Here is a 24,925-nt window from a genome sequence, read left to right as displayed (position 1 = left end):
AAGGAAGAGGCTGGTGGGAACGGGGTGATGGCCTGGGCTTGAGGGAGCAGAGACTGGAGGAGGGGCGGCGTTGGGGAGCATGAGGACAGGGGCTGGGAGGGTAGGGACCGGGGTAGGAGGGACATAGAAGCTGGGGGTGGGATGAGGGACCCCTGGGTTGTGCGGAAGGCACGCACGGGCTGGGGTGGTCAGGTGCTGGGGGGCTGTGGCAGAAGAGGGTCTGGGGGGTTGATGGGGCTTTTTGTGAGGCAGGGGCTGAGAAACAGGGGCTAGAAGAGCGTCGGGGGTGTCCGTGGCTGAATGGGGGACGGCTGAGGGGGCGGATGCAGTATCGCCGCCAGGGGCCGCCCTCCGCGGATCACCGGGGCCGCGCATGCGCACACGGAAATTCACCCCTTGATATCGGTCGCTGACGCGACGGCGGGAATATGGAGGCAGCGGCGGCGCTGGGCGGGTCGGGGTTGCCGGCTGCCCTCATCCTCCTCGTCCTCCTCGTCCTCCTGCTGGCGATCGCGGTGCAACGCTCCGCTCCGCGGGAGACCCCCACCGCCCCGCAGGACGGTGAGTATAGTGCGGACGGCGGAGCACCGGGCAGCGCGGAGCGGAGCGGAGCTGAACCGGACCCACCGACTCCTCCGCTCCCGCAGGACCCAGGGCGAACGGGCACGCTAGGCCGGAGGAGCCGCGGAAGGCGAAGCCGGCGACTAGGGCTCGCAGAGAGAAGCCGCAGCAGCACAGCTTCGCACACCGGCTGCTCGTCGCTGCCCTCAAGGTATCGCGTATGCCCGGGGCCGGTGCCTCCCGGGTGCTGATGCTGGTGTGCTCCTCGGTATTGGTGTCCCACTCGATGCCGGTGTCCTGCCGACATTTCTCCCGGTGCCGCTGTCCTGCCGGAGTCGGTGCAGGTGTCCCTCTTGGTGCTGGCGTTCCGCCTGTGCTGGTGTTCCTCTTCCCCACCGGTGCTGGTGTCTCATTGCACACCCCCCCCCCCCCCCCCCCCGCCCTCGCGTCCTCTGTGACTACTCTCTTGTCTGCAGGGCCACAGCAGCCCGGTCACCTGCCTGGACTTCAGCAGCAACGGCAAGTACCTGGCGTCATGCTCTGAGGACCGCACGGTGCGGCTGTGGAGCACCCGGGACTTGCCAGGGCGGGAGCACCGCTGCCTGCGTGCCAACGTGGAGCTGGACCACGCCGAGCTCGTCCGCTTCAGCCCCGACTCACGGTATGGCCAGAGTTTGTACTGGCATTGGGATGTCCTGCAAAGCCGCCAGTCTCACGGCCAAGCTATGTTGGGATCAGTGGTGTTGCTCTGGGATGGGTGGAGGCAGTATCTATCACTAGGTCATCATGGTATCACTGATCTGTGGCCTTTCCTGAGAGCAGCTGGCACTTAATCGCAGAATCACAGTAGTTTGAGATGGAGGGGACCTCCGGAAATCATCTAGTCCAGCTCCTGGTGGGTTAATGTGGTTTTCAGGGCAAATATCCCAGTGCCCAGCTTGTTGCACGCATAGAAGGTACCCGTTGAGGTCGCTGCCAGCTGACTCTGCTGTTGGAATGTGCTGCTGAGTCTCTCTGTTGGTCAGGGGAGCTCTTGCTGGGTGGGAAATTTGGTGGAAAAGTGTGTTTTGGCTTTTTTAAGTGGTCTCTTTTAGAAAGAGAGGAAGGGATCTCATTTCCTGGTGTGGATAATAAATTCCCTTGTTTTTCGTTCAGTGTTGCAGTTGAGACAACACAGGGAGAGAACTTGGTGCCCTTGTAAATACTTCTACCTTCCAGTGTATCCCTCTCCCCAGGTGCCCCTGAGCGACCTGGGCTGAGCTGGGGCTCGGAGCCTGTCTCTCCACAGGGCTTTCATTGTCTGGCTGGCCAATGCTGAGACTATGCGTGTCTACAAGATGACAAAGAAGGATGATGGCAGCTTTACCTTCACAGCGACTTCTGGGGATTTCCCAAAGAAGCACAAAGCTCCTGTCATTAACATAGGGATTGCAGAGACAGGTATGGAAATGAGCTGCTCACCTCTCCAGATCAGCTTTGATTTCCTTGTGAAGCTACTGGATTCAAAGTGTTGGAGCTTTTGGCATTCTCAGGACTGTGTACAGCACCAGTACTGAACTCTGTAGTCTCTTAGGTTTTTTTACTTAATTTTCTACCAACTGAACCAAAAGATGTGGTTTTCACACCGATTATGTCCCTGTAACCAGCTCCCTGATACGCATGGTCCCTTAATTTACATTTTCAAGGATGCTGTTTCAAAGAGATCTGGTCGCAATATTGAGAGGATCGCTCAATGTTCTCTGGGTTGCCAGTCTCTCTTTAACCAGTCAGAAATCTCTCTCTAGTGAGTTCATACGCTCTATCTTGAACTTCTGGGATCATCTAGAACAGGTGAGGGTGTGTGGGTAGAAGTTACATTTTAGTGGTGAGGGCTAGATGGATTAATGCATCAGGTATGTGCTAGTGGCAGTTGCAAGCAGGTGGATGTGAGTTCACCTCTGTAATAAGAGAGCAGGGAAAATGTTAACTGAGACTGCAGCTGTGAAAGTGAAACCTTAAACGTGCAACAGGTAGCTGGAAGGTAAACAGGCAACTCTCTGCCTGGGCTGTGTTGGCAAAGGGGAAAGCGGGCACAACCAGCAGTCATGGATCATAGAGGTGTGACTGGGATTCAGTTGCCTGCCTGCTATCCACAGCTTGAAAGGTGCTTATCCTCGAGCTGAGTTTGGGCATGCGTGGTCAGGTGGAATGTGCTTTGTTCCTGTTTGTGGCACAGCCCAGTGAGGCTGCACATGAGGCTCCCAGCTCTGCTTGTAGGGCTTAGGGTCCTGAGTACAGGGCACACATGGGCTCAGTGCCTGCTGCCTGCTTGGGAGCCAGGGTGAGTACTGAAGCATAACCAGGAGCTGAGTCTTCTCAGACTGCTCTTTACTCTGTCCCAGGAGACTGACACTCCTTGGATTTTGGTGCTGCTGCTGGTTTTCTCCAACTGCAGGGAGAAGTTGTCCTGGGCTTTTTTTGAGTCTGTGGCAGCATTAGGTCTGGGGGCTTTTCTGATCTTTGCCTTTTTTTCCCCAGGGAAGTTTATCATGACAGCTTCCAGTGACACCACCATTCTGATCTGGAGCCCAAAGGGAGAAGTCCTGGCCAGCATTAACACCAACCAGATCAACAATGCCTATGCCACAGTGTCACCCTGTGGGAGGTGAGTGACAGGATTCCAGGCTGCTCCTTTGCACAGGATAGCATCAGTTCAGACCATCAGCCGTTCGTTGTTACTGTAATGCAATTTTCTGATGGTTCCACAGTTTAAAAAGGTATTTTGGCCCCCCGGGAGATGGAGCTCATGTGGGCTCAGGCACTCCTTTGTTGCTGTCCTGCCTCAGCAGTGCTGTTCTGATAACCTGAGAACAGCTTCGGCCTTAGGTTGCAGAGGTGGGACAGAGCAAATGGCCTATGCAAAGAAAACAGCATTTTGAACTTGTCTGTGACCTCTTAAAGGTTAGTAATAAAAGTAAAGGTTTTATTTCTGGGAGATCTCTTTATCAGGAAAATTGCTCGCTGCTGTAGGTTGATTTGCCTTGCTCCTGGCTTGAGGAGTTTGGGGATCAAAAGCATTTAGCTCTTTCACTTTGCCCGGAGAGTTTCTCATTCCTGAGTTGTTCTGGTGCCCTTCCTTAGTGTTCCGTTGTCGCTAGAGGACACAAAATAGGAAGCAAGAGTTCAATATTGCAACAGCTGAGATTTCATTTCCGAGGAGGCAAAAGCCTTTATTTCAGGGTTTTCAACCCTTTTTATAAGGTATTCTGATACAGGTTAACCTGATCGGTGCAAGGAACAACATGTCCCTCATCCCAGTGGTGGGACAAGTGAAAAAACACTCTCAGAACATCTGTGTCATCGTTTTCAGAACTAAAATCCTATATACACAACAGTCCTTGAGAGAGAAAAGTTTCCCAAAAGACTTTCCCTTGGGAAACACATCAGCCACCAAAAGGCTGAAGCTCAGGTTTGGAAAATCGTGTCCACGTGCCATTTATCCGCCAGATTTCAGGGAAAAGTGGAAACTACAGCTGACCAGACTTGAGCGCAGGAGTCAGGACAGAGAGCTGTGGCCCTGCCTTGCTCAGGTCCTCTGTAAGAGGCAGCCTGTGTCTCCGCTTGTTCCTTCATGCAGGTTTGTGGCATCCTGTGGCTTTACCCCCGATGTGAAGGTGTGGGAGGTGTGTTTTAGCAAGAATGGAGACTTCAGCGAGGTAACCAGGGCTTTTGAATTGAAAGGCCACACTGCTGGTGTACAATCCTTTTCCTTCTCCAATGACTCAAGGAGGTACGTGTGTGTTACGTGCTCGTAGTTAAATGTCTCATGACATGGAAGCTCATTTCCAGGGTTCACTAGCTGCACCACTGAGCTGTGGAGGGGTAAAACACTGCCCTGGGGAGCCAAATCAGGCTTGTGCCACCTGTGTATTCCTTGCTCGTAGGAATCTCACGTGGTTTAACAAGACCAAGTGCTGAATGCTGCACCTGGATCAGGGCAACCCCCAGTATCAATCCAGGCTGAGGATGAGCAGATTGAGAGCAGGCTGGGGGTGCTGGTGGGTGAGAGCTGGACATGACCCAGCTCAGAAACTCTCCTGGGTTGATCCCACTGTGTGAGTGGCAAGGGAGAAGGGAATTCTGCCCCTGTGCCCCACTCAGGTGAGACCTCACCTGCAGAGTTATCTCCAGCTCTGGGGTCCCAGCACAGGAAGGACATGGGGCTACTGGAGTGAGTCTAGAAGAGGCACCAAGATGATCAGAGGGATGGAGCAGCTATGCTATGAGGAAAGGCTAAGAGAATTGGAATTGCTCAGCTTGGAAAAGAGAAGGCTTCAGGTTATGTAACTGTGACCTTCCATGGCCTGAAGGGAGCAAGAAAGATGGGAGAGAGACTGTTTACAAGGGCCTGCAGTGACAAGATAATGGAGAATGGTTTCAGGCTGACAGAGAGTGGGTTAGATGGGATATTAGGAAGAAAGCCTTGGTTGTGTGGGTGGTGAGGCCCTGATACAGGTTGCCCAGAGGAGATGTGGCTGCCCCATACCTATGTTGGAAGGGGCTTGGAGCAGCCTGGTCCAGGGGAAGGATTTTTTGCTTTGGATAGAGAATACAGACTGTATATGTGTACAGACACACCCTTCCCAAGATATCTCTCTCCACAGAGGATTCCTGGTTCATGGGCAGGGGAAGAGGTGCCGCCCCTTTTACATGCATTCACTGTGCTCTCTCTTGGCTGCAGGATGGCGACTGTATCAAAGGACGGCACATGGAAGTTCTGGGACACAGATGTGGAGTATAAGAAGCAGCAGGACCCATACCTGCTTCTGACAGGGCAGTGTGCAGTGCTGGACCCATGCCGCATTGCCCTGTCCCCTGACGGCCGCACAGTCGCCATAGCGGGCAACACAGACATTGTGGTGTACAACACGCGGCGCGGTGAGGAGGAGGAGCGTTTTCTTGGTGTGCACAGCCACCGTATCATTGACCTTGCCTTTGACACCACCGGCCGCTATGTCGCGTCCTGTGGGGACCGCACTATCCGTGTCTTCCACAATGCTGCCGGGCACCGTGCCATGGTGGAGGAGATGGAGGCCCTGCTGAAAAAAACTGGGAATAAAGCCACACGGGAGAGGCTGGAGCAGCAGATCTCCAGTGCTCGCAAAGCGTTGGCTGCCATCTATGGCAAGAAGCACTGAGCTACCCCTACAACAGGAGAAAGCTGTGCTCTGCCTTTGGGAATTTTTTTTTTTAAAAAAACCTCAGTTTTTAAACAGGAGTAATAAAAAAACAGCGCCTGGGTCCTTCCTTGTGTTCCCTGTGATGGATGGGACAGGGCTGGGGACAGCGGACTCTGTCAGTGTCATGCTGTTGTGTTCTTTTCCCCCCGGGCTTGGATCATCGATATCCCATGGAAGTGATTGCTAAGGCAGTGGCTAGGAGTTTTCCTGAGCTTAGAAATGGGAGTTGTGTGGATTTGGGGTAGGTTTTTCGGTTATTTTATTTTATCCAGGGGAGCTGCCAAAGTTCAATCTTTGATGCTAAAGGGGGGGGATTCTGCCGCAGAAGACGGGGGGGCAGTGCTGTAACGGTGCAGCGGACCTAGGATGGCCCCATTCCCCCGGTCCGGGGTCTCGGGGTGATTCACAGCGCGGAGCGGGACTTGCCCCAAAGGAAGATGGCGTCGCCTCGCCTGCGCGCCGTTTTCGCGCACGCTTTGGGGGGGGGGGGGGGGGGGGGGGGGGGGGGGGGGCGCTGTGTGCGTCTGCGCAGGCGCAGCAGCCGGGGCGTGTCGGGCGTGGTGACGCATGACGCGCAGCGCGCGGGCGGGCCGCGCAGGGCGCGTGCGCGGGACCGGGTGCGGCGGTGGGTGCGGCGGGGCCGGTGCTACGGTGCTGCGCGCGCCATGTCGGGGCGCTCGGTGCGGGCCGAGACCCGCAGCCGCGCCAAGGATGACATCAAGAAGGTGATGGCAGCCATCGAGCGCGTCCGCAGATGGTGAGGGCGGGCCAGCGGGGGGAGGGCCCCGCCTACCGCGCGCAGCCAATCACCCCGCCGCGGGGTGCGACCCGAGAGCGCGCGCCCAACCAGCGGATGCGGGCGGGGATGATGGCCAATGGGAGTGGGACGGGGGACGAAAGCGCCCCTGATGGGCGGTTAGTCCAGCCAATCACAGTGCGGGGGGCGGGAAGAGTGCTGCGGAATGCTGAACTGACGGGCCTCTGGGCCAACCGGAGCGTGGCGGGGTTTGTTGCCACGGTGCCCCAGGCCCGGTCCGGCCCGTCAGCGTTGCGTCCCGCAGGGAGAAGAAGTGGGTGACGGTGGGCGACACGTCCCTCCGGATATTCAAGTGGGTGCCTGTGGCGGACAGTAAGGAGGTGGGTACCGCGCATGGAGACGAGCCGGGAGCCACCGCCCATAGGCAGCCTAGCCCCCTTAACAGCCCCCCTTATGCTGACCTCTGAGCCTCCTCCAGCCCCACCGACTACTGAGGCCTCCCGACCCACCTCCGAGCCCCCCAGTTCCACTGAACGCCGCCAAACCCACCTGCGTCCCCTCCGAGTCATCCCCGCTGAGCCCTCCCAGCTCTGCTGAGCACCCTTGAGGCTCCACTGAGCCCTTCTTGCCCTTTCGAGATCCCCTGAGCCCCCCAAGCCCTTGATCCTTCCCCAAGCTGACCCCCGAACACACCCGAAGCCCACCGAGTCCCTTCTCAAGTCCTATGAAACCCTGTCAAGCCTTCTTGATCCACCCCCCACCCCAACAAGCCCCTTCAGTTAACCTGAGCCCCCCGCAAACTATCGAGCCTCTGCTGAGCCCTCTGAGCTCTCTTGAACCTCCCCCCCTCCCCAAGACTCTCCGCTTGACTTCTCTAAGGGCTTGCTTTACTTGGTGTCATTGCTGGACGACCGTCATCTCCTCCTCTCTTTCCTGATTCCCAGTCCTTTTGTAGACGGAATTTTGCTTCTCACTTAGGAATGTGCTCCCAAAGCCAAGGGAAAAGGCCAGGTTGTGCACATCCCTCTGGGCTTCTGGAGACAGAAAGGGGAATGTTTCCTCTGGAGCAGCATGTGTTCCTCTGACATTGTGTTTGTGCTTTTCTTTCTCTCCTCAAGAAAGAGAAATCCAAATCGAGTAGCAGCACAGCCCGAGAACCCAATGGCTTCCCAGCTGACACCTCTGCCAACTCCTCCCTCCTTCTGGAGTTTCAAGGTGGGTCTGGCTGTGCTCCCTTCAACCTGGGGAAATACTCCAAGGCTGTACAGTAGCTGGAACATTGCTGGTTCTGTGAGCTGCCTGTATGGGGAAGAGCAGTGCTTGCCTCTGAGCACTGACATGAAGTGGGGAAGTATGGAATTGAGCTGTGGAGTTGGACTGATCCACTTCTGGATTGTCCCTGTCCAAACTGTTCATTTTTGCTGTCAGAGAGTCTTAGTGGGCTGTTTCTGGTATTTTCTGGGGGAAGCTTCACAGCCAACTGGAGGAGTGGAGTTTCCTGCTTCCCCCTTTCTGTTCTCTGCTAGGGAGAGGCCAGTAGCCACCTGCAGCCAAGCTTGCTTTTCCAAGTTATTTCCACGGACCTTAGGGTGAAGGGGCAAAGGATGTCTGGGTCTGGGCACTGTGGTACAGCCAGGAGAGGCTCTGGCAGCGCCAAACTCACTGCTGAAATAGAGTGTACACATCTGTTCAACCCCTGCTCTGTATGTGGCTAAGCAAAATTAGGAATGTTCTGACACCTCCAGGAGATGTGGTGGGGTTATGCTGCAGGTCTGCAATTTGGGAAGGTGTGTGCCAGGCCTGCCTCCTCATTGGGAGACAGGTGCTGAGCATTAATCCTGATGTTGCTTCACAGAGGAGGAACAAAACCCAGGAGATGTCCAGGGCCTTCCCTAGCTGCAGATGTGAGATTTGACAGTGCTCGTTCTCATTCCCAGGGCAGGAGCATTCCCTCTCCCACAGCCAGTTGTGTAAATGATTCCCACTGTGTTCTGGAGCACAGTCCTGTGCCTGACAGCCCAGGCTGATAGGGAACAGTGAATCCCCTGTTTAACTCTCTGACTCTGCTCTGCCTTCTCGGCAAGACTTCAGCTTGCAGTGCCGCCCTGGGCTGCCTGTGCTCCTGGGTCAAGGTGCTCTTCTTCACCAGGTGCTGTTTCTGCAGATGAGAACAGCAACCAGAGCTCCCTGTCTGACGTGTACCAGCTCAAGGTGGACAGCAGCCCCAACTCCAGCCCCAGTCCCCAGCAGAGTGAGTCCATGAGTCCTGCCCACACGTCTGACTTCCGCACAGATGACTCTCAGCCTCCTACCCTGGGGCAGGAGACCCTGGAAGGTGGGTGCTGGGCTGGGAAGGGAGGAGGCAGATGCGTGGGCTCAGGGAAGGCCCCCCCAGGGCTGTTGGTGGTGTGGTGGGTGGCCTTGGCACTGCTGGAAGCTGGCATCAGGGACTTCCTCTGCTAGGTGTTGTCCTGGCTCAGCACTGAGCTTGGTGCTGGCTCTGCATTTATTTTGATCCACCTGTTCTCCCCAGAGCCCTCCCTGCCTTCCTCAGAAGTGGCAGATGAGCCTCCCACTCTTACAAAGGAAGAGCCAGTCCCCCTTGAGACTCAGGTAAGGGAAGGGGGATTGAAACCATCTCTAAATGTGCCTGGGCCCAGATTGGCCCTTTGACCCTTGTTGGTGCTTCTTGTAGCAGAAGCATCTCGGTGGATAAAGTCGCTCTGCGATACCAAATGCCCCCTGGGAGCTCCCAGAACCTCCTGGTTTCCTGAGCTTTGATCTTTATCCCCTGGTTCAGATCAAGTATTGAAGTGTGAGGGAAGGATGTGGGGGGTGTGGGAAAATGATGAAACTGTCAGGCTCCAGGCTGGAGTGGGTTCCCATTCCTGGTGCCCTGGGGTCTGTGCATAGGTGACGGCCCGGGGTGTCCCCATGGTGTGACACAGCTTTGTCAGGGTATGTGTAGCTCGGTGTCACTGCCTGTGACCTCTGGCTCTTGCAGGTAACTGAAGAGGAGGAGGACTCTGGTGCGCCACCTCTAAAGAGATTTTGTGCTGACCAGAACTCTGTGTGTCACACGGCCTCGGAGAGCTAACCTGCATGGCCCGGCTCCTTCGCCAGCCCCTTGCAGAGCCGCCTGGCCTCCCAGGACCAGCGCTTTCCCTCCAGCCTGCCCCTTCCCCAGTGTCGGGGCTCTTACCACTCACATCAAGCGTGCCCTTCCCTGCCCTGCCCTGCCCTGCCTGACGGATGGCGCTGCTGCCAGTACCTGCAAACTTGCCTCTATTTATTGGCTCCCTCTCTCCCTGCTCCCTGCCCTAGAGCTGGGGGTCTCTGCTGGGTGGGCTGCATTGGGCGCGGGGGGGGGCGTTTCTCCTGCTCACCATGGTCCCCAGGACACTGGCAGATGCTGTTTGCCTGCTTGTGGCTCCCATCCCTGCCCTTCCCTTGGGTGCTGGGAACAGGAGAGCCCTGTTCCCAGGGAGAAGGTGGAAGGTAGAAGGTGGGAGAACCCACCTTCTACCTGCTCCAGGTGATGTGCCCACTCCATTGTGGGAGCAGATGGTGGTGGATGTGGGGGCAGTGAGGGGCTTGCAGGGACCCACTGGGACGCTGTGCAATAAGCTGCTAGTTTAAGCCATTTATGCTGGGAGAGAGGGGGCCGCTTTCCCCTCCCGGAGGGCAAGTACTGACCGGCCTCTGCTCTGCCGCGGGGCACAACTCCAGCCGCGGGCGGGAACCTGCAGTCCCCCGGGAGAGTCGGCAGAGCAGGGGGAGCTGCTGCCCTGTGCTGGGTGGGCCTTGCCCCGGCCCAGGTACCTACGGTCCCCGGGATGGAGAAGGAAGCAGCAGGGTGCTGGAGCCCCCGAGAAGCGCTCCTGCCCTGGGGCTCTTTTGCCCCCCATACCCGCTGCGCCCCCCCCCCCCCCCCCCCCCCAGCCCCACTCTCCCCCCGCTGCCACTGCATGTCCCGCCGAGTCCGTGATCAAGCCTGATGAAGCTGGAGGCGCGGCCGCGCGTGGAGGTGGAAAGTTATTTTAGCACTGAATAGAATATTTTTAAAATTAAACTGTTTGAAATACAGATGCAGAGCACGATGTCAGCGACGCAGGGCCAGGTGGGGAGGGCCAGTACGAGAAGGGAAGGGAAATTGCTGCTAAACGGGACCCGGTGCCGGCACTCGCCGCCTGCTGTGCCCAGGGAGCCGGCCCGGAGCCTGATTTCCCGGGAAGTTCGGTCAGCGCGCTGTCCCGGTTCCCCACACTTTCCTCCCTGCCGTGGCCGGCGCTGTCCGGAGTGGGCGGGGGACGAGCCCGAGTCGAGGCGGCAACTGCGCTCGGCAGGGTCGGCTCGGGGCGGGTGCTAGGGAAGAGGAGCCCGGGGCGGTCCCTGCGCCCTGTGCAGCAGTTCCGACTGCGGCCCCGACCCCGGGCTCTGCCCGCTCTACAGCCGCCACCGCCCACTCAGGGGGCTCTGCTCGCGGCGCGGGGCTTCTCGCCGTCGGGAACCGCGGGGGCCGGGAGAATTCTGCCGCGGCTGCGGGAACTGGGGATGTGCTTTGGACGTGACTTCAGGGCAGTGCCAGAGCGCCCGAGCACCTCCCATCGTTAACCTGCGGCCTTCCTCACCAGCCCGCTCAGACGTGACTGCCCGTGCAATAAATTGTTTTCATTTTCCAACGTTTCCTTTTCCCCAAGTTTTTTTGGTCCCGATACCTTCTGTGTGCCGATGCCTTGTGTTTGCACGTCCAGTGAAGGCTGGTGGAGCTGGGGAATAGTCTGGGCTATGTTTGATAAGGAGTGAGTGAGGAACTGAGAGGGACTCAGTATAGAGAAAAGGAGGCTCAAGGGGGAACTTTTTGCTCTGCACAACTCCTTGACAGGAGGCTGTGGCAAGGTGAGGGTCAGGCTCTGCTCCCACAAAACAAGGAGCAGCATGAGGGGAAACAGGCTCAAGTTGTCTCAGGGGAGTTTTAGGCCAAACGTTGGTGAAAAGTTTCTTCAGGTAAAGGGTTGTCCAGCTCCGGCACAAGCTGCCCAGGCTAGTGGTGGAATCACCATCTGTGGAGGGATTTAACTGATGTGTAGATGTGGCACATCTACATGGGGCCATGGGTTAGTAGTGGACTTGGCAGTGCTATGGGAACAGTTGGAGTGGATGGTCTCAGAGGGCTTTCCTAACCTTTACAATTCTGTGATAACCGTGAAGGGCTTTTAATCATGTATCCTTTCAGGATCGGGATGGCCAGCCAGGAGGGGCAGCTGCTGATTTGAACACAAACTATCCTGATGTGGTGGTAGTTACTGAGAAAATACTTTTAGGAAAGAGTTCCAGAAAGAAGTCTAGCAATCAGAAAACAGAACATAAGGTCTTTTCCATAGCAGTGTGTGCATTGCTGAATTCAGGAAGAGTGAGAATGGAGAGTGAAGACAGGAATTACTTCTTCCAGGAGCATGGCATTTGCGAGGACATAGAGATGAGCCTCAAGGATTGCATTGGCAGAAGCAAGGTCTCTGAATACTTTGCATGGATGCAACAGAGGAGTAACCTGCTGCTCTTTATTAAAACGGAGCTGTGGCGGCCCAGAGCCAGGAAGTGCAGCCACAAAGTTGCACCTCTGCAGCTTGACCACTGGTTTGTTTTATAGGTCTGGCACTTGGTTTACCCTGTGACCTCCAGAGAAACTCCTGAACTCCTGAGGAAGAAAAACTGTGCCAAGTGCCACAATGAGAATGGACTCCAGCGGCAGAAGCCCGCTCCTGGCCACAGGATTCTGGACACGAATGACGGCCCATTTCCAAGGGAAAGAAAACTCACTCTGCCAGGTTACTGATGTCAGTGTGTCAGAGACGTTTGGCACTCCATGTGCAGCCCGATTTCTTGGTGGGGGCGGCTTGGGTCGGGGAGAAATCCTGCTCCGTTCGTAATTTTTGGAGGCAGAAGGGGCTGAGCTCGGCAGCAGTGCTGCCGCCTTGTGGGCACAGAGCGGTACTGCCGCTGTACCCCGAGCCGAGCCGGGACCCCGCAGGAGCCGAGTCGGGCTTCTGCCACACTGAAGATGGCGGCCGCAACAAGACCCCGGCCCCAACAGGACCCTGGCCGCAGCGTCCGCTCTTTGTCTCTGAACCCCTCTGTCCTTGCTGTGTGTTCTGCACTCTTTCTGTGTCCTTCTCCATACCTCACTCACGTGCCTTTTTTTATTCCGTCTGGCTCTTTGCTGCTCCCTGTGCCGTTGTTTCCCACTGGATCCTTGTGCCCCTTCCCTGTGTTCTTTTTCAATCCCTCTCTGTCTTGCTGCCCATCCCAGGTTTTTGGTTTTGTTTTTGTGTTTTGTGTTTTGGTTTTTTTTTTTTTTAAAGGTTTGTTTTGTTTTGTTTTTCTATTTCATCCTACACCCCATTCTTTTGTTCTTTCTTTTCTTCCTGTGTCCTCTCTGCCACCACTCCCTCTTTCTGCCTCTGGCCTGTGACTGGGGGTTCTGGAGAGGGGTTTCTGGGACCTGTCCCCCTTTTCTTGTTGCAGCAGAGCTCCTTTTTGGGAGGGGGTCTAGACCTAGAAGGGCTTCCAATAAAGCAAGGTGCTGCTGTCCAGGGCAGTTGGAGTTGTTCTGTGCCTTCTTTGGGGGGTGAGGAGCAAAGGCTGAGGGGGACGGGGTGGAGACTGGGGGGCTCCCGTGTCCCTTGGGGCACGCCGAGGTCCCCGCCAGAGGGAGGCACACACTGTGCTGGAGGAGCAAGGTGAGCGGGGAATGGGGAGGGCTCGTGCTGGGTACCCTTCCCCAGAGGGGACCCCGAGCTGCCAGGAAATTCCCTGGGAGGGCTGGGTGCAGAAACCAAAAGCCTGTGGAGTTGTTCTGGTTTTTATGGTAGGTATTGGCAAGGGACAAGAATTGATCTTTGGAATATGATTTTTGGCCCATAGTTTATGAATTGTGTAAGCCATTATATAATCAAGTATATAATTGAGATGTGTCTAGTAGATGTATTACGGTTATATTGTGTGTGTGTATATGTGATGATTTCATTATTGTTATAAATGCAACGGCAAAATATGATTAATATAGACAGCGATTTATTATAAAACAATTTCAATCACAAACGGGAGAAAAAAACCACAATAAAATAGATCAGCGCAGCGCTGGGTGGACAGGGGTCTATACCCAGAGGTACAGATTTACCCAAATCCACACGGAGGGTAGAATGTCCAGGGTTTTTATAGGGGTTTTGTGCCCTGAGGCCAAAACTCCGAGCAGTCACTGTTCAACAAAGCGTCTTGATAGTCAGTTGAATGGATTTCCTGGAACCGGCAAACTGAATCAATAGACAGTGGGGCAGAGTCTCCTCATATGTAAAAAGGTCTTGGGTGTTCCTTGATTTCATCTTGGTTTGGGCCATCAGGACGGAGCGGTTGGCTCCGGTGTTGGAGCCGAAGAATATCTCGGCTGGGCTTTTTCTTTGTCCAGCCTGATGGCCCGTGTCCTGCTTATTCTTTTAGGTTGATGGGCACCGGCTAGGATCGTTATCCCGGTGCCGGCTAGAATTGTTATCTCTAAAATGGATGTTTGCGGCTGGACCTAAGGAGGAATCTTTGGCCACACTATATTTTATATTCTCTCATGTTATTATAACTACAGATATATTTATTTAGGTCTTTACGAATTTTTATTCATAACTATATTTATTACATTATCATACCGTTTCAGTGAACAGTGAAGTTCATTGGAGTGAAATCTGATTACCTGCATTTTAAAAACTCACCCCCCCCCCCAGCTATTTTTGATTTTTTTTCTCAGGTATTTTATAGGCATATTTCAACATTTTCCTTCCTAATCCACGAGTAAAGGGAGATGTTGGGATTTGATCCAAAAGATCTTACAACCAATTTCGTGGTGAAACAGAGAAAAACCATGAGCAGCCAACTCACTGGAAAACTGTATGTTAAACGCAGAGAAGCACAAAGTGTTTGATGCTGTTAGAGTTCAAAATAACAAGGAAAAATGATGGGGAATTTACCTGCCTTGGAACAAAGTATGACCCCATCCCATACTCTCAGCTCCCGCTCCCCTTCCAGCGTGGCTGTGACCTGGGCTGGCCATACCGCTCGGTGTCTCTGGACCTCACAGCATATCTACGTGGCTGCTGCACCCGGGTCCCCAGTACGTCCTGCTCTGGCCGCCTTCCCCGAGCGGTCCCATGTGCACCAAGCGGGTACTACAGACCACAGGGGCCTCTTGGCTGCAGAGCTGGGTGATGGGAGACAACAAAGCAATGCCCAGGATGCAGCTGTTCAAGCCAGCCTCACCTCACGGAGCATTTCTTTCTCACCTGTCCATGGTTCTCTCTCTGTGTGTCTGTGGTCCTTTTTAAACTGCAGGGCTGGGAGGCCTGGCCATTCCACCGGGACTGCTCACCCTGGGAGCACCAGTCTCTACCTTGGGATTAAGCAAGCTGCCACCAGAATAAAAGCAGGGTGGAGCTGCTCCCATCCAAGGCAAGAGCCTGCAAGGCCCATCCTTTGGGGACTCGTCTTTTGTGTGAAGGCACATTGTCTAGCAGAGGAAGAGGTTGGTACCTGGTGGAGCAGGGCCAAGATTCCATTTTCCCCAGGCAGCTCCCCCTGCATGCTGTAGCGCTGGCCAGGGCTGGGAGAGGAGGGGGAGTGTGTTCAGCACTGCTGCTGGAATGGAGTGGCCCTCTCAGGAGGATCCTGGTTGCTTCAGGGCCTTGCTTTTCCACTGGTTTGTGTCCACAAAGGAAAGGCATGCAGAAGGCAGCACCATCACCCCAGCCCTGCAGTCAGGAGTCCATCAGCTTTCCCCACAGTGAACGTGGTTAAGGTCTCCTTAACCAAAGGAAAACTCAGCACCACTACAGATGTACAGAACAGCAATTTATCCACTCCGACAAACTTTGCCCATTATGTGTCCAGAAGATTCCAAGTACTGACCTTACATGTCCACAAGCGTGGCCAAAGCCACACATACAGAGCAACACCAAGTTCTCACGGTGTACCAAGAGAAACAAAGATTTAATAATATTATTTCTTAGACAACTGCTGGGGATGAAGTCAAATGTAAAGAAGAAATGGAAATGTAAAAAATCATGGATGTTAGTGCACACGGATACAGAGTTTCTGCTTTTGAGCTCCGCAGATGTTTCTTTCTTTCCTCTTTCCCTTCTTGTGTGAGCTGCCTTTGAGTCAGTTATGTTACGTTGAGCTCTTGTGGGCACAGAGCGGTATTGCCGCTGTGCCCCGACCGGGGCCCTGCCCCGCTCCGCTGGGTGACGGGGGGGGAGGCGGCAGCGGGAGCTACAGCAGTTCCACGGCTGCCGAGCCTGGGGAGGGAGTGAGCGGGGCGGTGTCTGTAAATAGCAGGGAGGGGTGAAATAGCGTTAAGTGTGTAAAGTGACACGGCCGGGAGCAGGGACACTGCGCTAAAAGGAGCGGCGGCCGTGCAGGCTGGCAGCTAAGAATAGCAGCAGTGGCGGGCAGCAGATCAGTTTCAGCTTCACGGACGGACTGCGGGGAGAAGGACGGTGAGCAGCGGACCCGCAGCAGGAGAGGGGCGGGCACTTAGGTATTTTGCTAAGGTGTTTACCTCGGCCAGCACCTAATCGGGCAGTCCAAGTCCCCGCAGAAGAGGAACCGCTGCGAGGGAAGAGGCGCTCAGAGCCCGCAGCGAGCTGTGCACGCCCTCCCCACCGCCGCTCCCTGCTCCGCGCTGCCATCGCAGCTTTGCGAGCTGGCACCACACCCGGGCGAGCTGGTGGCTACGCCCCTCCCCGCCCCCTGCCCCGAGTGCCGCTGGGGCGCTCTGATAGAGGCTCTGCGGGGGCCTTTTAGGCCGGACCAGGGCAATAGAGAGGGCTGGAGAAGGGGACAGGAGTCTGGCGAGCGGGGCCCAGGGTGACCGCGGACCCTGCGAGGACCCCTGGCTCCGCCCAACTGAGCACCTCGCGCTCCCATGGGCCGCAGCCTCAAAGCTTCCGCCAATCCCGGTGGATTGGTTCTAGGTCAGGGTTCTAGGTCAGGGTTCTAGGTCAGGGTTCTAGGTTATGGTTCTAGGTCAGGGTTCTAGGTTATGGTTCTAGGTCAGGGTTCTAGGTCAGGGTTCTAGGTTATGGTTCTAGGTCAGGGTTCTAGGTTAGGGTTCTAGGTCAGGGTTCTAGGTTAGGGTTCTAGGTCAGGGTTCTAGGTCGGGGTTCTAGGTCAGGGTTCTAGGTGGCCAATCACAGCCGCCCTTTGAATCCACGCGCGGTCCCGCCAAGCTCAGCCCGCTCAGTCGCGGCCCGTTCCCGCTCCCCCGTTTTGCTGGGGTGCCGCTCCGGCCGCTGTCGCTTTGGGAGCCGGCGGAGCCGAGCTGCCGCAGCCCCGAGAGGTGCTGCTGGGTCCCGGGAAGGGTGGGCGGGGGCTCCCCGTTCAGGTCCCGGCCGTAACTTCGCCCAAAGAAACGGGGAGAAGGGGGGGAGCGGGCGGGATCGCGGGAGCGGGGCCTGAGGGGACAGCGGGGGGTCGCGGAGGCGAGCGCGGCGGGAATGGGCGGGCTGGGATTGGCGGGCCCGGAGCTGCCTCGGGCTGTGATTGGCTGGGCTGGCCGGCCGTGGGCTATAAATAGCGTGAGCTGGAGGGGTGTGGGCGTTAGTTCGGCGGCGAGCGGTGGAGAGGCGGCGGCGGGCGAGCGGCGGCGGCGAGCGGCGGCGTGAGCGATCCAGGGGGCGCCGGTGCGCCAGGACGGGAGCCCTGTGCTCACTGAACTGGGGAGCGCCGGTGAGGTCGGGTGCCATGCCCGCGTCTGCTGGGGCCAGCATCTGGGGGCCGGCGGTGTCCTGGGGCGGTGGGGCCGGTCGTGGCCAATTCTTTCTGCCACGTCCTGGGCTTTTCGGGCGGCCGGAGGCGGGTGCGGGGTCTGGAGTGGCACAGGGAGACGAGCTGCTGCTTCTGCGGGACAGAGAGGAGCTGTTTTGTAGTTTCTGGATTGAAGACAATGTTTAAAATATCGAGAATAAAGCTGGGTTTTTTTCGTTTTTATTATTTTAGTTTGATTTTATTTAAAATAATAATGATTTTCTTTATTACGTTGCTTTGTTTTGCTCGTTTTATTAAAATAATAAAATTATTATTAATTATAATTACTTTTAAGAAGATATATTGTTATCCTTATATGTATTAGTTTAACTAAGTATTAATAAATAATGATTAAATATTATCTACTATTATTAAATACTATTTGTTAATCATTATTTAATTAAATATTTATTATTTATTAGTTAGCTAATATTTATTATATTTATTAATTATTAATTAAATCTTAAATAAATATAAATTATTAATTAATAAAATATTGATTATTAGTTCATTATTATTATTTATGATTTAATTATTAATTACATATTATTATTAATTAATTATTAAAATTAATTACTTTAGGGGCTTTTTTGCTGGATAGCTGATGTTAATTCAGTAGAGATTGTGGGGCTGGGGCTGAAACACCCATTGTGGGACCAGTGGAGACATAAAGCCCCAGGGTGTGGAATAAAGACCTTGGCACTGGAATCATGCCTAAACCAATGTGGGGCAATGGAAATACTGAGGCTGGAGCTGGATAAATGCCATGGGGGAAGGGGATGAAGCTGCAGCTCAGGGCCTGCAGGAGGTGCCTGGGGGATTAGCAGCCCCTGTCTGCTGGTACCAAGGAGAGTCTGAGGGTCTGGGGGCTGGCAGGGCCCAAGGGCACCTTTTGGGATGGGGGAGCAGGGGCCCAATGGCTATTCCCAGCCCCTGGTTCTGCCGGGGGGGGGGGTGAGGGGGGGGCCTTTGGGCAAGTGCTGGGCTGAGACCCAGGGGGAAGGGGAAGGTACCTGTTGGGCTTGAGGCCTCAAGTGTCCCCAAAGTTGGGCTCCCATTAGGGTGGGTAGGACAGTATCTAGAGACATTGAAGTGATAATAATAACTGATTTGTGGCCTTATCAACAGCCCCGGGCTGCAGTGAGAAGCAGGAGCAGCTTTCAGCCACCAGTAGTGGGAAGGTGAGGAGCTGGAACTGAGGAAGCAGAGCTGGAGCAGACAGAAACATGGTAGGGTTTAGAATAAAACTGTTGTGGGGCTGGGATAAGGAATATGGAGCTGGGATGCAAACTGCGTGGCTGGAGCTGAAGTCAGAGTAAGGGCTGGGATAGGGCCTTGCAAAGCTGTTCCTGCAGTAAGGATGGTCAGGTTGGGGCTGGAATGTGGGTTCAAGAGCTAAACTCAAACCACAGAGAGCTAGAGCTAAAACAGAGATCCTGCCTGGAGAGCCAGAAAGCAGCATGATGTGTCACTGCTGGGAAGATGAGGAGGCAGAAGCGCAGCACAAGAGCTGGCAGTCAAATAAAGCTTGTGGGACTGAAGCTGAAATCACTGGGGCTGGGATGGGGACTGCTGCAAACACTGTTCTGAGGGGATAGTGACTGTACATGTGGGAAGCAAGCATAGAATGGTACACAACGGGGCAGGCTGTAAATACAGTAAACATTGCTTTGGGGTTGGGATGGGGTGGGAGTGGCATTTCTCAGCCTGGAGGTGAAACCTCAGAGCTGGAACCAAGAAAAAAGACCCTTTATCTCAAACTGGAGCAGCTTCACCTACCAGAGAGGGGGAAAAAGAAGCAGATGTGGAGCTGGAAGAAGAGAGCTTGCAGTGAAATAAAGCATGTGGGCCAAGAGCTGAAATCACTGGGGATGGGAAGGGCTCTCCAGGGCTAGAGCTGAATTCACTGTGGGGCTGGGATAGGGACTGATAATGCGATTGCCACTGTAGGATCTGTGTGCTGGAATCACTGTAGGCCTGTGATATGGATGTTGGGGCTGGGTCCTGTGACTAGCAATGGAACAAGATGGGTAGGGCCAAAAAAGGGCACTGTAACAGGGGACCTGTAAAGCTGCCAATGCCGGGATTTTGCCTGCGTCTGTGATAGCCACTGTAGGGCTGCTGCTGAAATCACTGTGGGGCTGGGATATGGATTGATAATACGATTGCTACTGTAGGATCTGTGTGCTGGAATCACTGTAGGCCTGTGGTATGGATGTTGGGGCTGGGTCCTGTGACTGGAAATAGAACAAGACAGTCAGGGCCAAAAACAGGGGACTGTAACATGGGAGCTGAAATGCTGGCAGTGCTGGGATTTTGCCTGCGTCTGTGATAGCCACTGTAGGACTGGTGCTGAAATCAATGTGGGGCTGGGATATGGATTGATAATGCGATTGCCACTGTAGGATCTGTGTGCTGGTGTGGTAGTGCATATTTCTGGGAGTTACTTTGTTTTCTCTGTGACGTGTTTTTCCCCTCCCCTCCCTATCCCTAAAACGTTACCCCATTGGTTGGTGCTATATGTCCCCCCCGCCCCTCTCCCGAGGTTTGAAAGAGTCCGGGAAAGAGTAACCCGTGCTCTTCTCTCTCTGGCAGCTAGCCAGAATAAACATCCTCCGATCTCCCGGAGGGAGAAGCAGCACCTTTTTGGTCTTTTCTCGGTCTCGAAGGGCCTCCCTGACCCCTCCATTCGACAGAGCTAGCGTGGATTTACTTCGGGGGGCAAAGGGAAGGTCTCTTCATGCTGGAATCTCTCTAGGCCTGTGATATGGATGTTGGGGCTGGGTCCTGTGACTGGAAATAGAACAAGATGGGTAGGGCCAAAAAAAGGGGACTGTAACATGGAAGCTGAACCTCTGGCAGTGCCGGGATTTTGCCTGCGTCTTTGATAGCCACTGTAGGGCTGCTGCTGAATTCACTGTGGGGCTGGGACATTGACTGTGGGGTGGGCTTCTAGGCCCTAGGGTGGGACCTGAAATGTTGCCGAGCTGAAGACAGGAGGAAGATCCTGCGCCTTGAACCTGGAGAAGTTTCAGCCAGCAGCATTGAAGAAACACGCATCTGGAGCTGGAAGAACAGCTTGCAGTGAAATAAAGCTTGTGGGCCAAGAGCTGAAATCACTGTGGGGCTGGGATAGGGACTGATAATGGGATTGCCACTGTAGGATCTGTGTGCTGGAATCACTGTAGACCTGTGATATGGATGTTGGGGCTGGGTCCTGTGATTGGAAATAGAACAAGATGGGTAGGGCCAAAAAAATGGGACTGTAACATGGGAGCTGAAATGCGTTAGGGTTAGGGTTAGGGATTTTGCCTGCGTCTTTGATAGCCACTGTAGGGCTGCTGCTGAATTCACTGTGGGGCTGGGATAGGGACTGATAATGCAATTGCCACTGTAGGATCTGTGTGCTGGAATCACTGTAGGCCTGTGATATGGATGTTGGGGCTGGGTCCTGTGACTGGAAATAGAACAAGATGGGTAGGGGCAAAATAATGGGACCGTAACATGGGAGCTGAAATGCTGGCAGTGCTGGGATTTTGTCTGTGTCTTTGATAGTCACTGTAGGGCTGCTGCTGAATTCACTGTGGGGCTGGGACATTGACTCTGGGGTGGGCTTATAGGCCCTAGGGTGGGTGCAGGGTCTGGAGTGGCACAGGGAGACGAGCTGTTGTTTCTGCGGGACAGAGAGGAGCTGTTTTGTAGTTTCTGGATTGAAGATAATGTTTAAAATATTGGGAATAAAGCTGGGGTTTTTTCGTTTTTATTATTTTAGTTTGATTTTATTTAAAATAATAACGATTTTCTTTATTACATTGCTTTGTTTTGCTCATTTTATTAAAATAATAAAATTATTATTAATTACAATTACTTTTAACAAGATATATTGTTATCTTTATATGTATTCGTTTAACTAAATATTAATAAATAATGATTAAATATTATCTACTATTATTAAATACTATTTGTTAATCATTATTTAATTAAATATTTATTATTTATTAGATTGTTATTATTTACTAATGATTATTTAATACTATTAAATATTAATTAAATGTTACTTATCAATAATTATTTAATTAAATATTTAATATTTATTTGTTAGTTAGCTAATATTTATTAATTATTATTTATTGATTATTAATTAAATATTAATTAAATATTATTTATTAATCATTAAGTAAATATTGATTAATTATTTAATTGCACGTTATTATTTATTGTTTAATTATTAATTAAAACTCTAGGTGATTTCCAGGAGCAAACAAAAGGCGATAGTCAAGGTGCTTGTGAACTGGTGTTAAAAGACAAATTCTTCATTGTCAGTCCAGCTACCATCCTTGTTCAGTTAAACTCTGCAACAGGTCTCCCACAAAGGTAATTTTCTGCTTCTCTGGCTTAATTCTATTCATCTTTTAGAGAGTAATTAGCACCGCTTGGTGTTCTTTTAAGCCCAACTAATTGCACCTTGTTTTAGGAGAGAAAGTTAATGCCTCTCCAAGTAGGTTAGTGCAGCAATTTATGATGAGAGCTGGGACCAGGCAGAGGTGTGGACCAGGGGCACCATTGCTGCTGCTGCTGCTGCCGCCACCAGAAGCCTGGTGCTTGCTCCATTGCAAAGGTTTCCCAGTTTTAATTTGAGCTGTTTTCTGGATGCTGTGGCTGGCAGCAGTGAGCCCACATTGCCAGCGGCTGCCTCTGCTACTCAGCAATGGTCAGAGGGGTGCAGGACAGACTTGATTGCGCCTGGAAGTGTGTGGCAGCAGAAGGATGCCCACAGCACACCATGGTCACATGGTTATAGAGTCATAGGGGATGGTCACAGGGCCACCACCTGCCACACAGTCAGAGGGGCTCAGCCAGGACCAGCTCTAGTGCCACCAGGGAGGCAGAAGGGGCTGGATGTGGCTGTGAGGCAGTGGTGTGACCCTTACAGGGAAGTCCTCCTCTGGGATAGTCACTTTGTAGTGATATCTGTAGGTCAAGACTCCTGCTACAGTAGCATTTGCCAAATTGTTCTTTGCTCAGTTGTGTCCTGCTGTTGCTGCTTCTGAAAGATCATGGAATCACAGAATGGTTTGAGTTGGAAGTGACTTTAAAGCTCATCTCATTCCACCCTTGCCATGAGCAGGGACACCTTCACTAAACCAGGTTGCTTCGCCCTGGCCTTGAACACTTCCAGGGATGGAGCACTTCCACGATGGCTGTTTGACTTCCTTTCCCTGCAATGGCAAATGCCTTTGCTGGGGTTCCTCTGCTGAAATCACACCCTGACCAAATGTAACACCAACAAAAATCTGGACTTGTGCCAGACTGCCATCATCAGAGCTCAGCCAGCAAACAGTGCTCAGCAAAAGGCAACTAGACATTGTGTTTGGAGGCCTCATTTGTGGAGCTGCCGATGAGGCATCAGTGACTTTGATAATGTCAAGGACTAGAAAGCAAATGCTTCCACGATAAATCTTGTCTACTTTGAAAGTAGGTTATACTTTGAAAGCGCTTTAGTTCTTAGGAATTTAATATTTCTATGTCAATTGTAAGACAAGTAATTGGATGGGGAGAAGGTTGTTACCGGAACCTGAGATCAAAGGCAGGATTTGAAATGATGTGCAGGTGGGTGTCTTTGTTCACTGCAAATGTGACTCTGGAGGTTTTGCAGGCACCACTTGTGTTTGAAATCATGGAAGCACAGAATATTCTGAGCTGGAAGGGATCTGCATAGATCAACTCCTAGCCCTGCACAGAACACCAAAATCCACCCTGTGCCTGAGAGCATTGTCCAGATGCTTCTTGAGCTCTAGCAGCCTTGGGGCCATGACCATTCCCTGGGGACCCTGTTCAAGTGCTCAACCACCTGCTTGGCGGGACCGCGCCTGGATTCAAAGGGCGGCTGTGATTGGCCACCTAGAACCATAACCTAGAACCATAACCTAGAACCCTGACCTAGAACCCTGACCTAGAACCATAACCTAGAACCCTGACCTAGAACCATAACCTAGAACCCTGACCTAGAACCCTGACCTAGAACCATAACCTAGAACCCTGACCTAGAACCCTAACCTAGAACCCTAACCCTAACCCTAACCCTAACCCTAACCCTTTACCTAATATCCAGGCTAAACCTCTCTGCACGCATGGCAGAGAAGACCACTGTCCCAGCACCTGCCATGCCCAGGGTACTCATCCACAGACTGGTGTGTCCATGGAGGGAGGGGCTCCAGACCTGGGCTTAATCCTCCCTGGGAGGATTGTTTTCCCTTCCATGAGAGCGGGTTGTTTTAATCGCACTAAGCAGTTTATATTGAGGTTATCGAAAACTCTTTCTGCCTATGCTGGGAGATACTTGGGTTGTTTCTAGAAAAAACTCTGCCTCCTCCTGCCCTCACTCACCCCTTCCTCTCTAGGGAAGGAGTTTCCCACATCCCATATGCAACATTTCCCTGATCTGTCCCTTTCCAAATTGCAAGCTGCACAACTGTGAGCTGGCATCAAGACTCTGAGGTAAGCACAAACTGCCTGAATCCAAGCCCTCCCTGTGGGGCCGCAACCCCAGAGCCCCTGGACATGGAGCATAGCTGCAACACCATGGCCATGGATTTCCCTGAAAGGATGAAGCAGCACGGTGGAAGTCCCGGGGCACTGTCTGAGGAATTGCCCTCCCTGTGCCATGCTCTCACCTGGGGAGAGCAAGAATTGTACAGCCCTGTCCCAGAGCTCTATGCCCAGCCTGCCTGAGCAGTGAGCAAAATGGGATCAGTTTAATTATAATTTGATATTCCAGCCTTAAACTTTCTGTAAACCAGTGGCTGCTGGACAGGTGAGCTGGACTCCTGTGCCTAATGTAGATTGATAGCAGATCAGCTTTTCTGTCTCAATTTGCTTATGACCTAGAGAATTAGCAGAGAGGATCTGTTATCCTGCCAATGCACTAATGGCTTTGGCAAGAGAAGAGCTCCTGAGGGAAGCAGTGGTATTTGCTAACCTTTCCGCAATTTGCTTTACATAATAACACACTCCTCCAAACGTCCACAGCGTGACTGGCCATTCCTCTTCGCCTGCACATGCCTTGATATTTCACTTTTTAAATTTCACAACTAGTGCACAGTAAGAAAAGGTGCCGAATGCCTCATGTCATTCATCTTCCCTCTCCCTTCAGAGGCTATTCTTAGCCATGCCATCAGTTTAGCAATTCAGAGGGAAGTACTTTTCCTTTTCAAGGTCTCTAAAGATTTCCTATTTCTATATGTCCAGCTAGAAAAGAAAAACAATCTGAATCTGCCTGCCAATCTGCCCTTCAGCTCACTGGTTTTCTCCAAAATGCGTTGCAAGGCTGGGAGCATAGCAGAAACCCTCTCTGGGGGCACTTCTAAAGGCAGTAGGACAACTGAGCACACAGTGTGCTGAGGATCAGGCAGGACACTCCAATGACACACCATCCTAATGAGCGTCTGAAAATTAGTTTTTCAGGCATAGGCAATGGGAGTGGAAGCAGGAGCCCAAAAGGGGGAATGAAATTGCTAGTGGTGAACCAGAGAAAATGCAA

General features: G+C 53.1%; 2 protein-coding genes and 1 long non-coding RNA gene across 5 annotated transcripts; all 3 read left to right on the top strand.

The window, feature by feature from the left end:
• The first annotated feature begins 123 nt into the window (after window positions 1-123).
• TBL2 (transducin beta like 2) lies at window positions 124-5,843 on the top strand. The gene is made up of 7 exons (XM_086859833.1): window positions 124-561; window positions 648-772; window positions 1,038-1,222; window positions 1,850-2,001; window positions 3,079-3,205; window positions 4,178-4,330; window positions 5,282-5,843. Exons 1-7 carry the CDS (start codon window positions 429-431, stop codon window positions 5,736-5,738), a joined length of 1,332 nt encoding a protein of 443 aa, XP_086715959.1. The 5' UTR covers window positions 124-428; the 3' UTR covers window positions 5,739-5,843.
• A 479-nt stretch (window positions 5,844-6,322) lies between these two features.
• BCL7B (BAF chromatin remodeling complex subunit BCL7B) lies at window positions 6,323-10,623 on the top strand. 3 transcript variants are annotated; one of them, XM_086859836.1, is made up of 6 exons: window positions 6,323-6,537; window positions 6,842-6,917; window positions 7,656-7,752; window positions 8,702-8,872; window positions 9,071-9,150; window positions 9,542-10,623. In XM_086859836.1, the coding sequence occupies exons 1-6, from the start codon at window positions 6,446-6,448 to the stop codon at window positions 9,632-9,634; spliced, it is 609 nt and encodes a 202-aa protein (XP_086715962.1). In that variant the 5' UTR covers window positions 6,323-6,445; the 3' UTR covers window positions 9,635-10,623. The 3 variants fall into 3 exon arrangements, with proteins under 3 accessions (XP_086715962.1, XP_086715960.1, XP_086715961.1); XM_086859834.1 differs by having other exon boundaries at window positions 6,345-6,505; XM_086859835.1 differs by having other exon boundaries at window positions 6,378-6,537; window positions 8,687-8,872.
• A 7,845-nt stretch (window positions 10,624-18,468) lies between these two features.
• LOC111945493 (uncharacterized) lies at window positions 18,469-22,988 on the top strand. Its single transcript, XR_015278402.1, has 3 exons — window positions 18,469-18,614; window positions 21,630-21,759; window positions 22,411-22,988. It is a non-coding gene; the product is annotated as an uncharacterized LOC111945493 (long non-coding RNA).
• The last annotated feature ends 1,937 nt before the right edge of the window (window positions 22,989-24,925 follow it).

The sequence above is a fragment of the Cyanistes caeruleus genome, chromosome 21 (assembly GCF_971803275.1).
Source record: "Cyanistes caeruleus chromosome 21, bCyaCae1.hap1.1, whole genome shotgun sequence".
NCBI lineage: Eukaryota > Metazoa > Chordata > Aves > Passeriformes > Paridae > Cyanistes > Cyanistes caeruleus.
Note: the sequence above shows the minus strand (reverse complement) of the source record. Positions and strands in the feature narration are given on the sequence as shown.

What these genes read in the sequence shown, in the direction of transcription:
- BCL7B (XM_086859834.1), top strand. Translation starts at nt 6,348, where the DNA reads ATGACGCGCAGCGCGCGGGCGGGCCGCGCAGGGCGCGTGCGCGGGACC. An exon ending in CCAAGGATGACATCAAGAAG is followed by an intron (nt 6,506 to 6,841) that starts GTGATGGCAGCC and finishes TGCGTCCCGCAG; the next exon opens with GGAGAAGAAGTGGGTGACGG. An exon ending in CCTCCTTCTGGAGTTTCAAG is followed by an intron (nt 7,753 to 8,701) that starts GTGGGTCTGGCT and finishes CTGTTTCTGCAG; the next exon opens with ATGAGAACAGCAACCAGAGC.
- TBL2 (XM_086859833.1), top strand. Translation starts at nt 429, where the DNA reads ATGGAGGCAGCGGCGGCGCTGGGCGGGTCGGGGTTGCCGGCTGCCCTC. An exon ending in TGCTCGTCGCTGCCCTCAAG is followed by an intron (nt 773 to 1,037) that starts GTATCGCGTATG and finishes TCTTGTCTGCAG; the next exon opens with GGCCACAGCAGCCCGGTCAC. An exon ending in ACAGTGTCACCCTGTGGGAG is followed by an intron (nt 3,206 to 4,177) that starts GTGAGTGACAGG and finishes TCCTTCATGCAG; the next exon opens with GTTTGTGGCATCCTGTGGCT.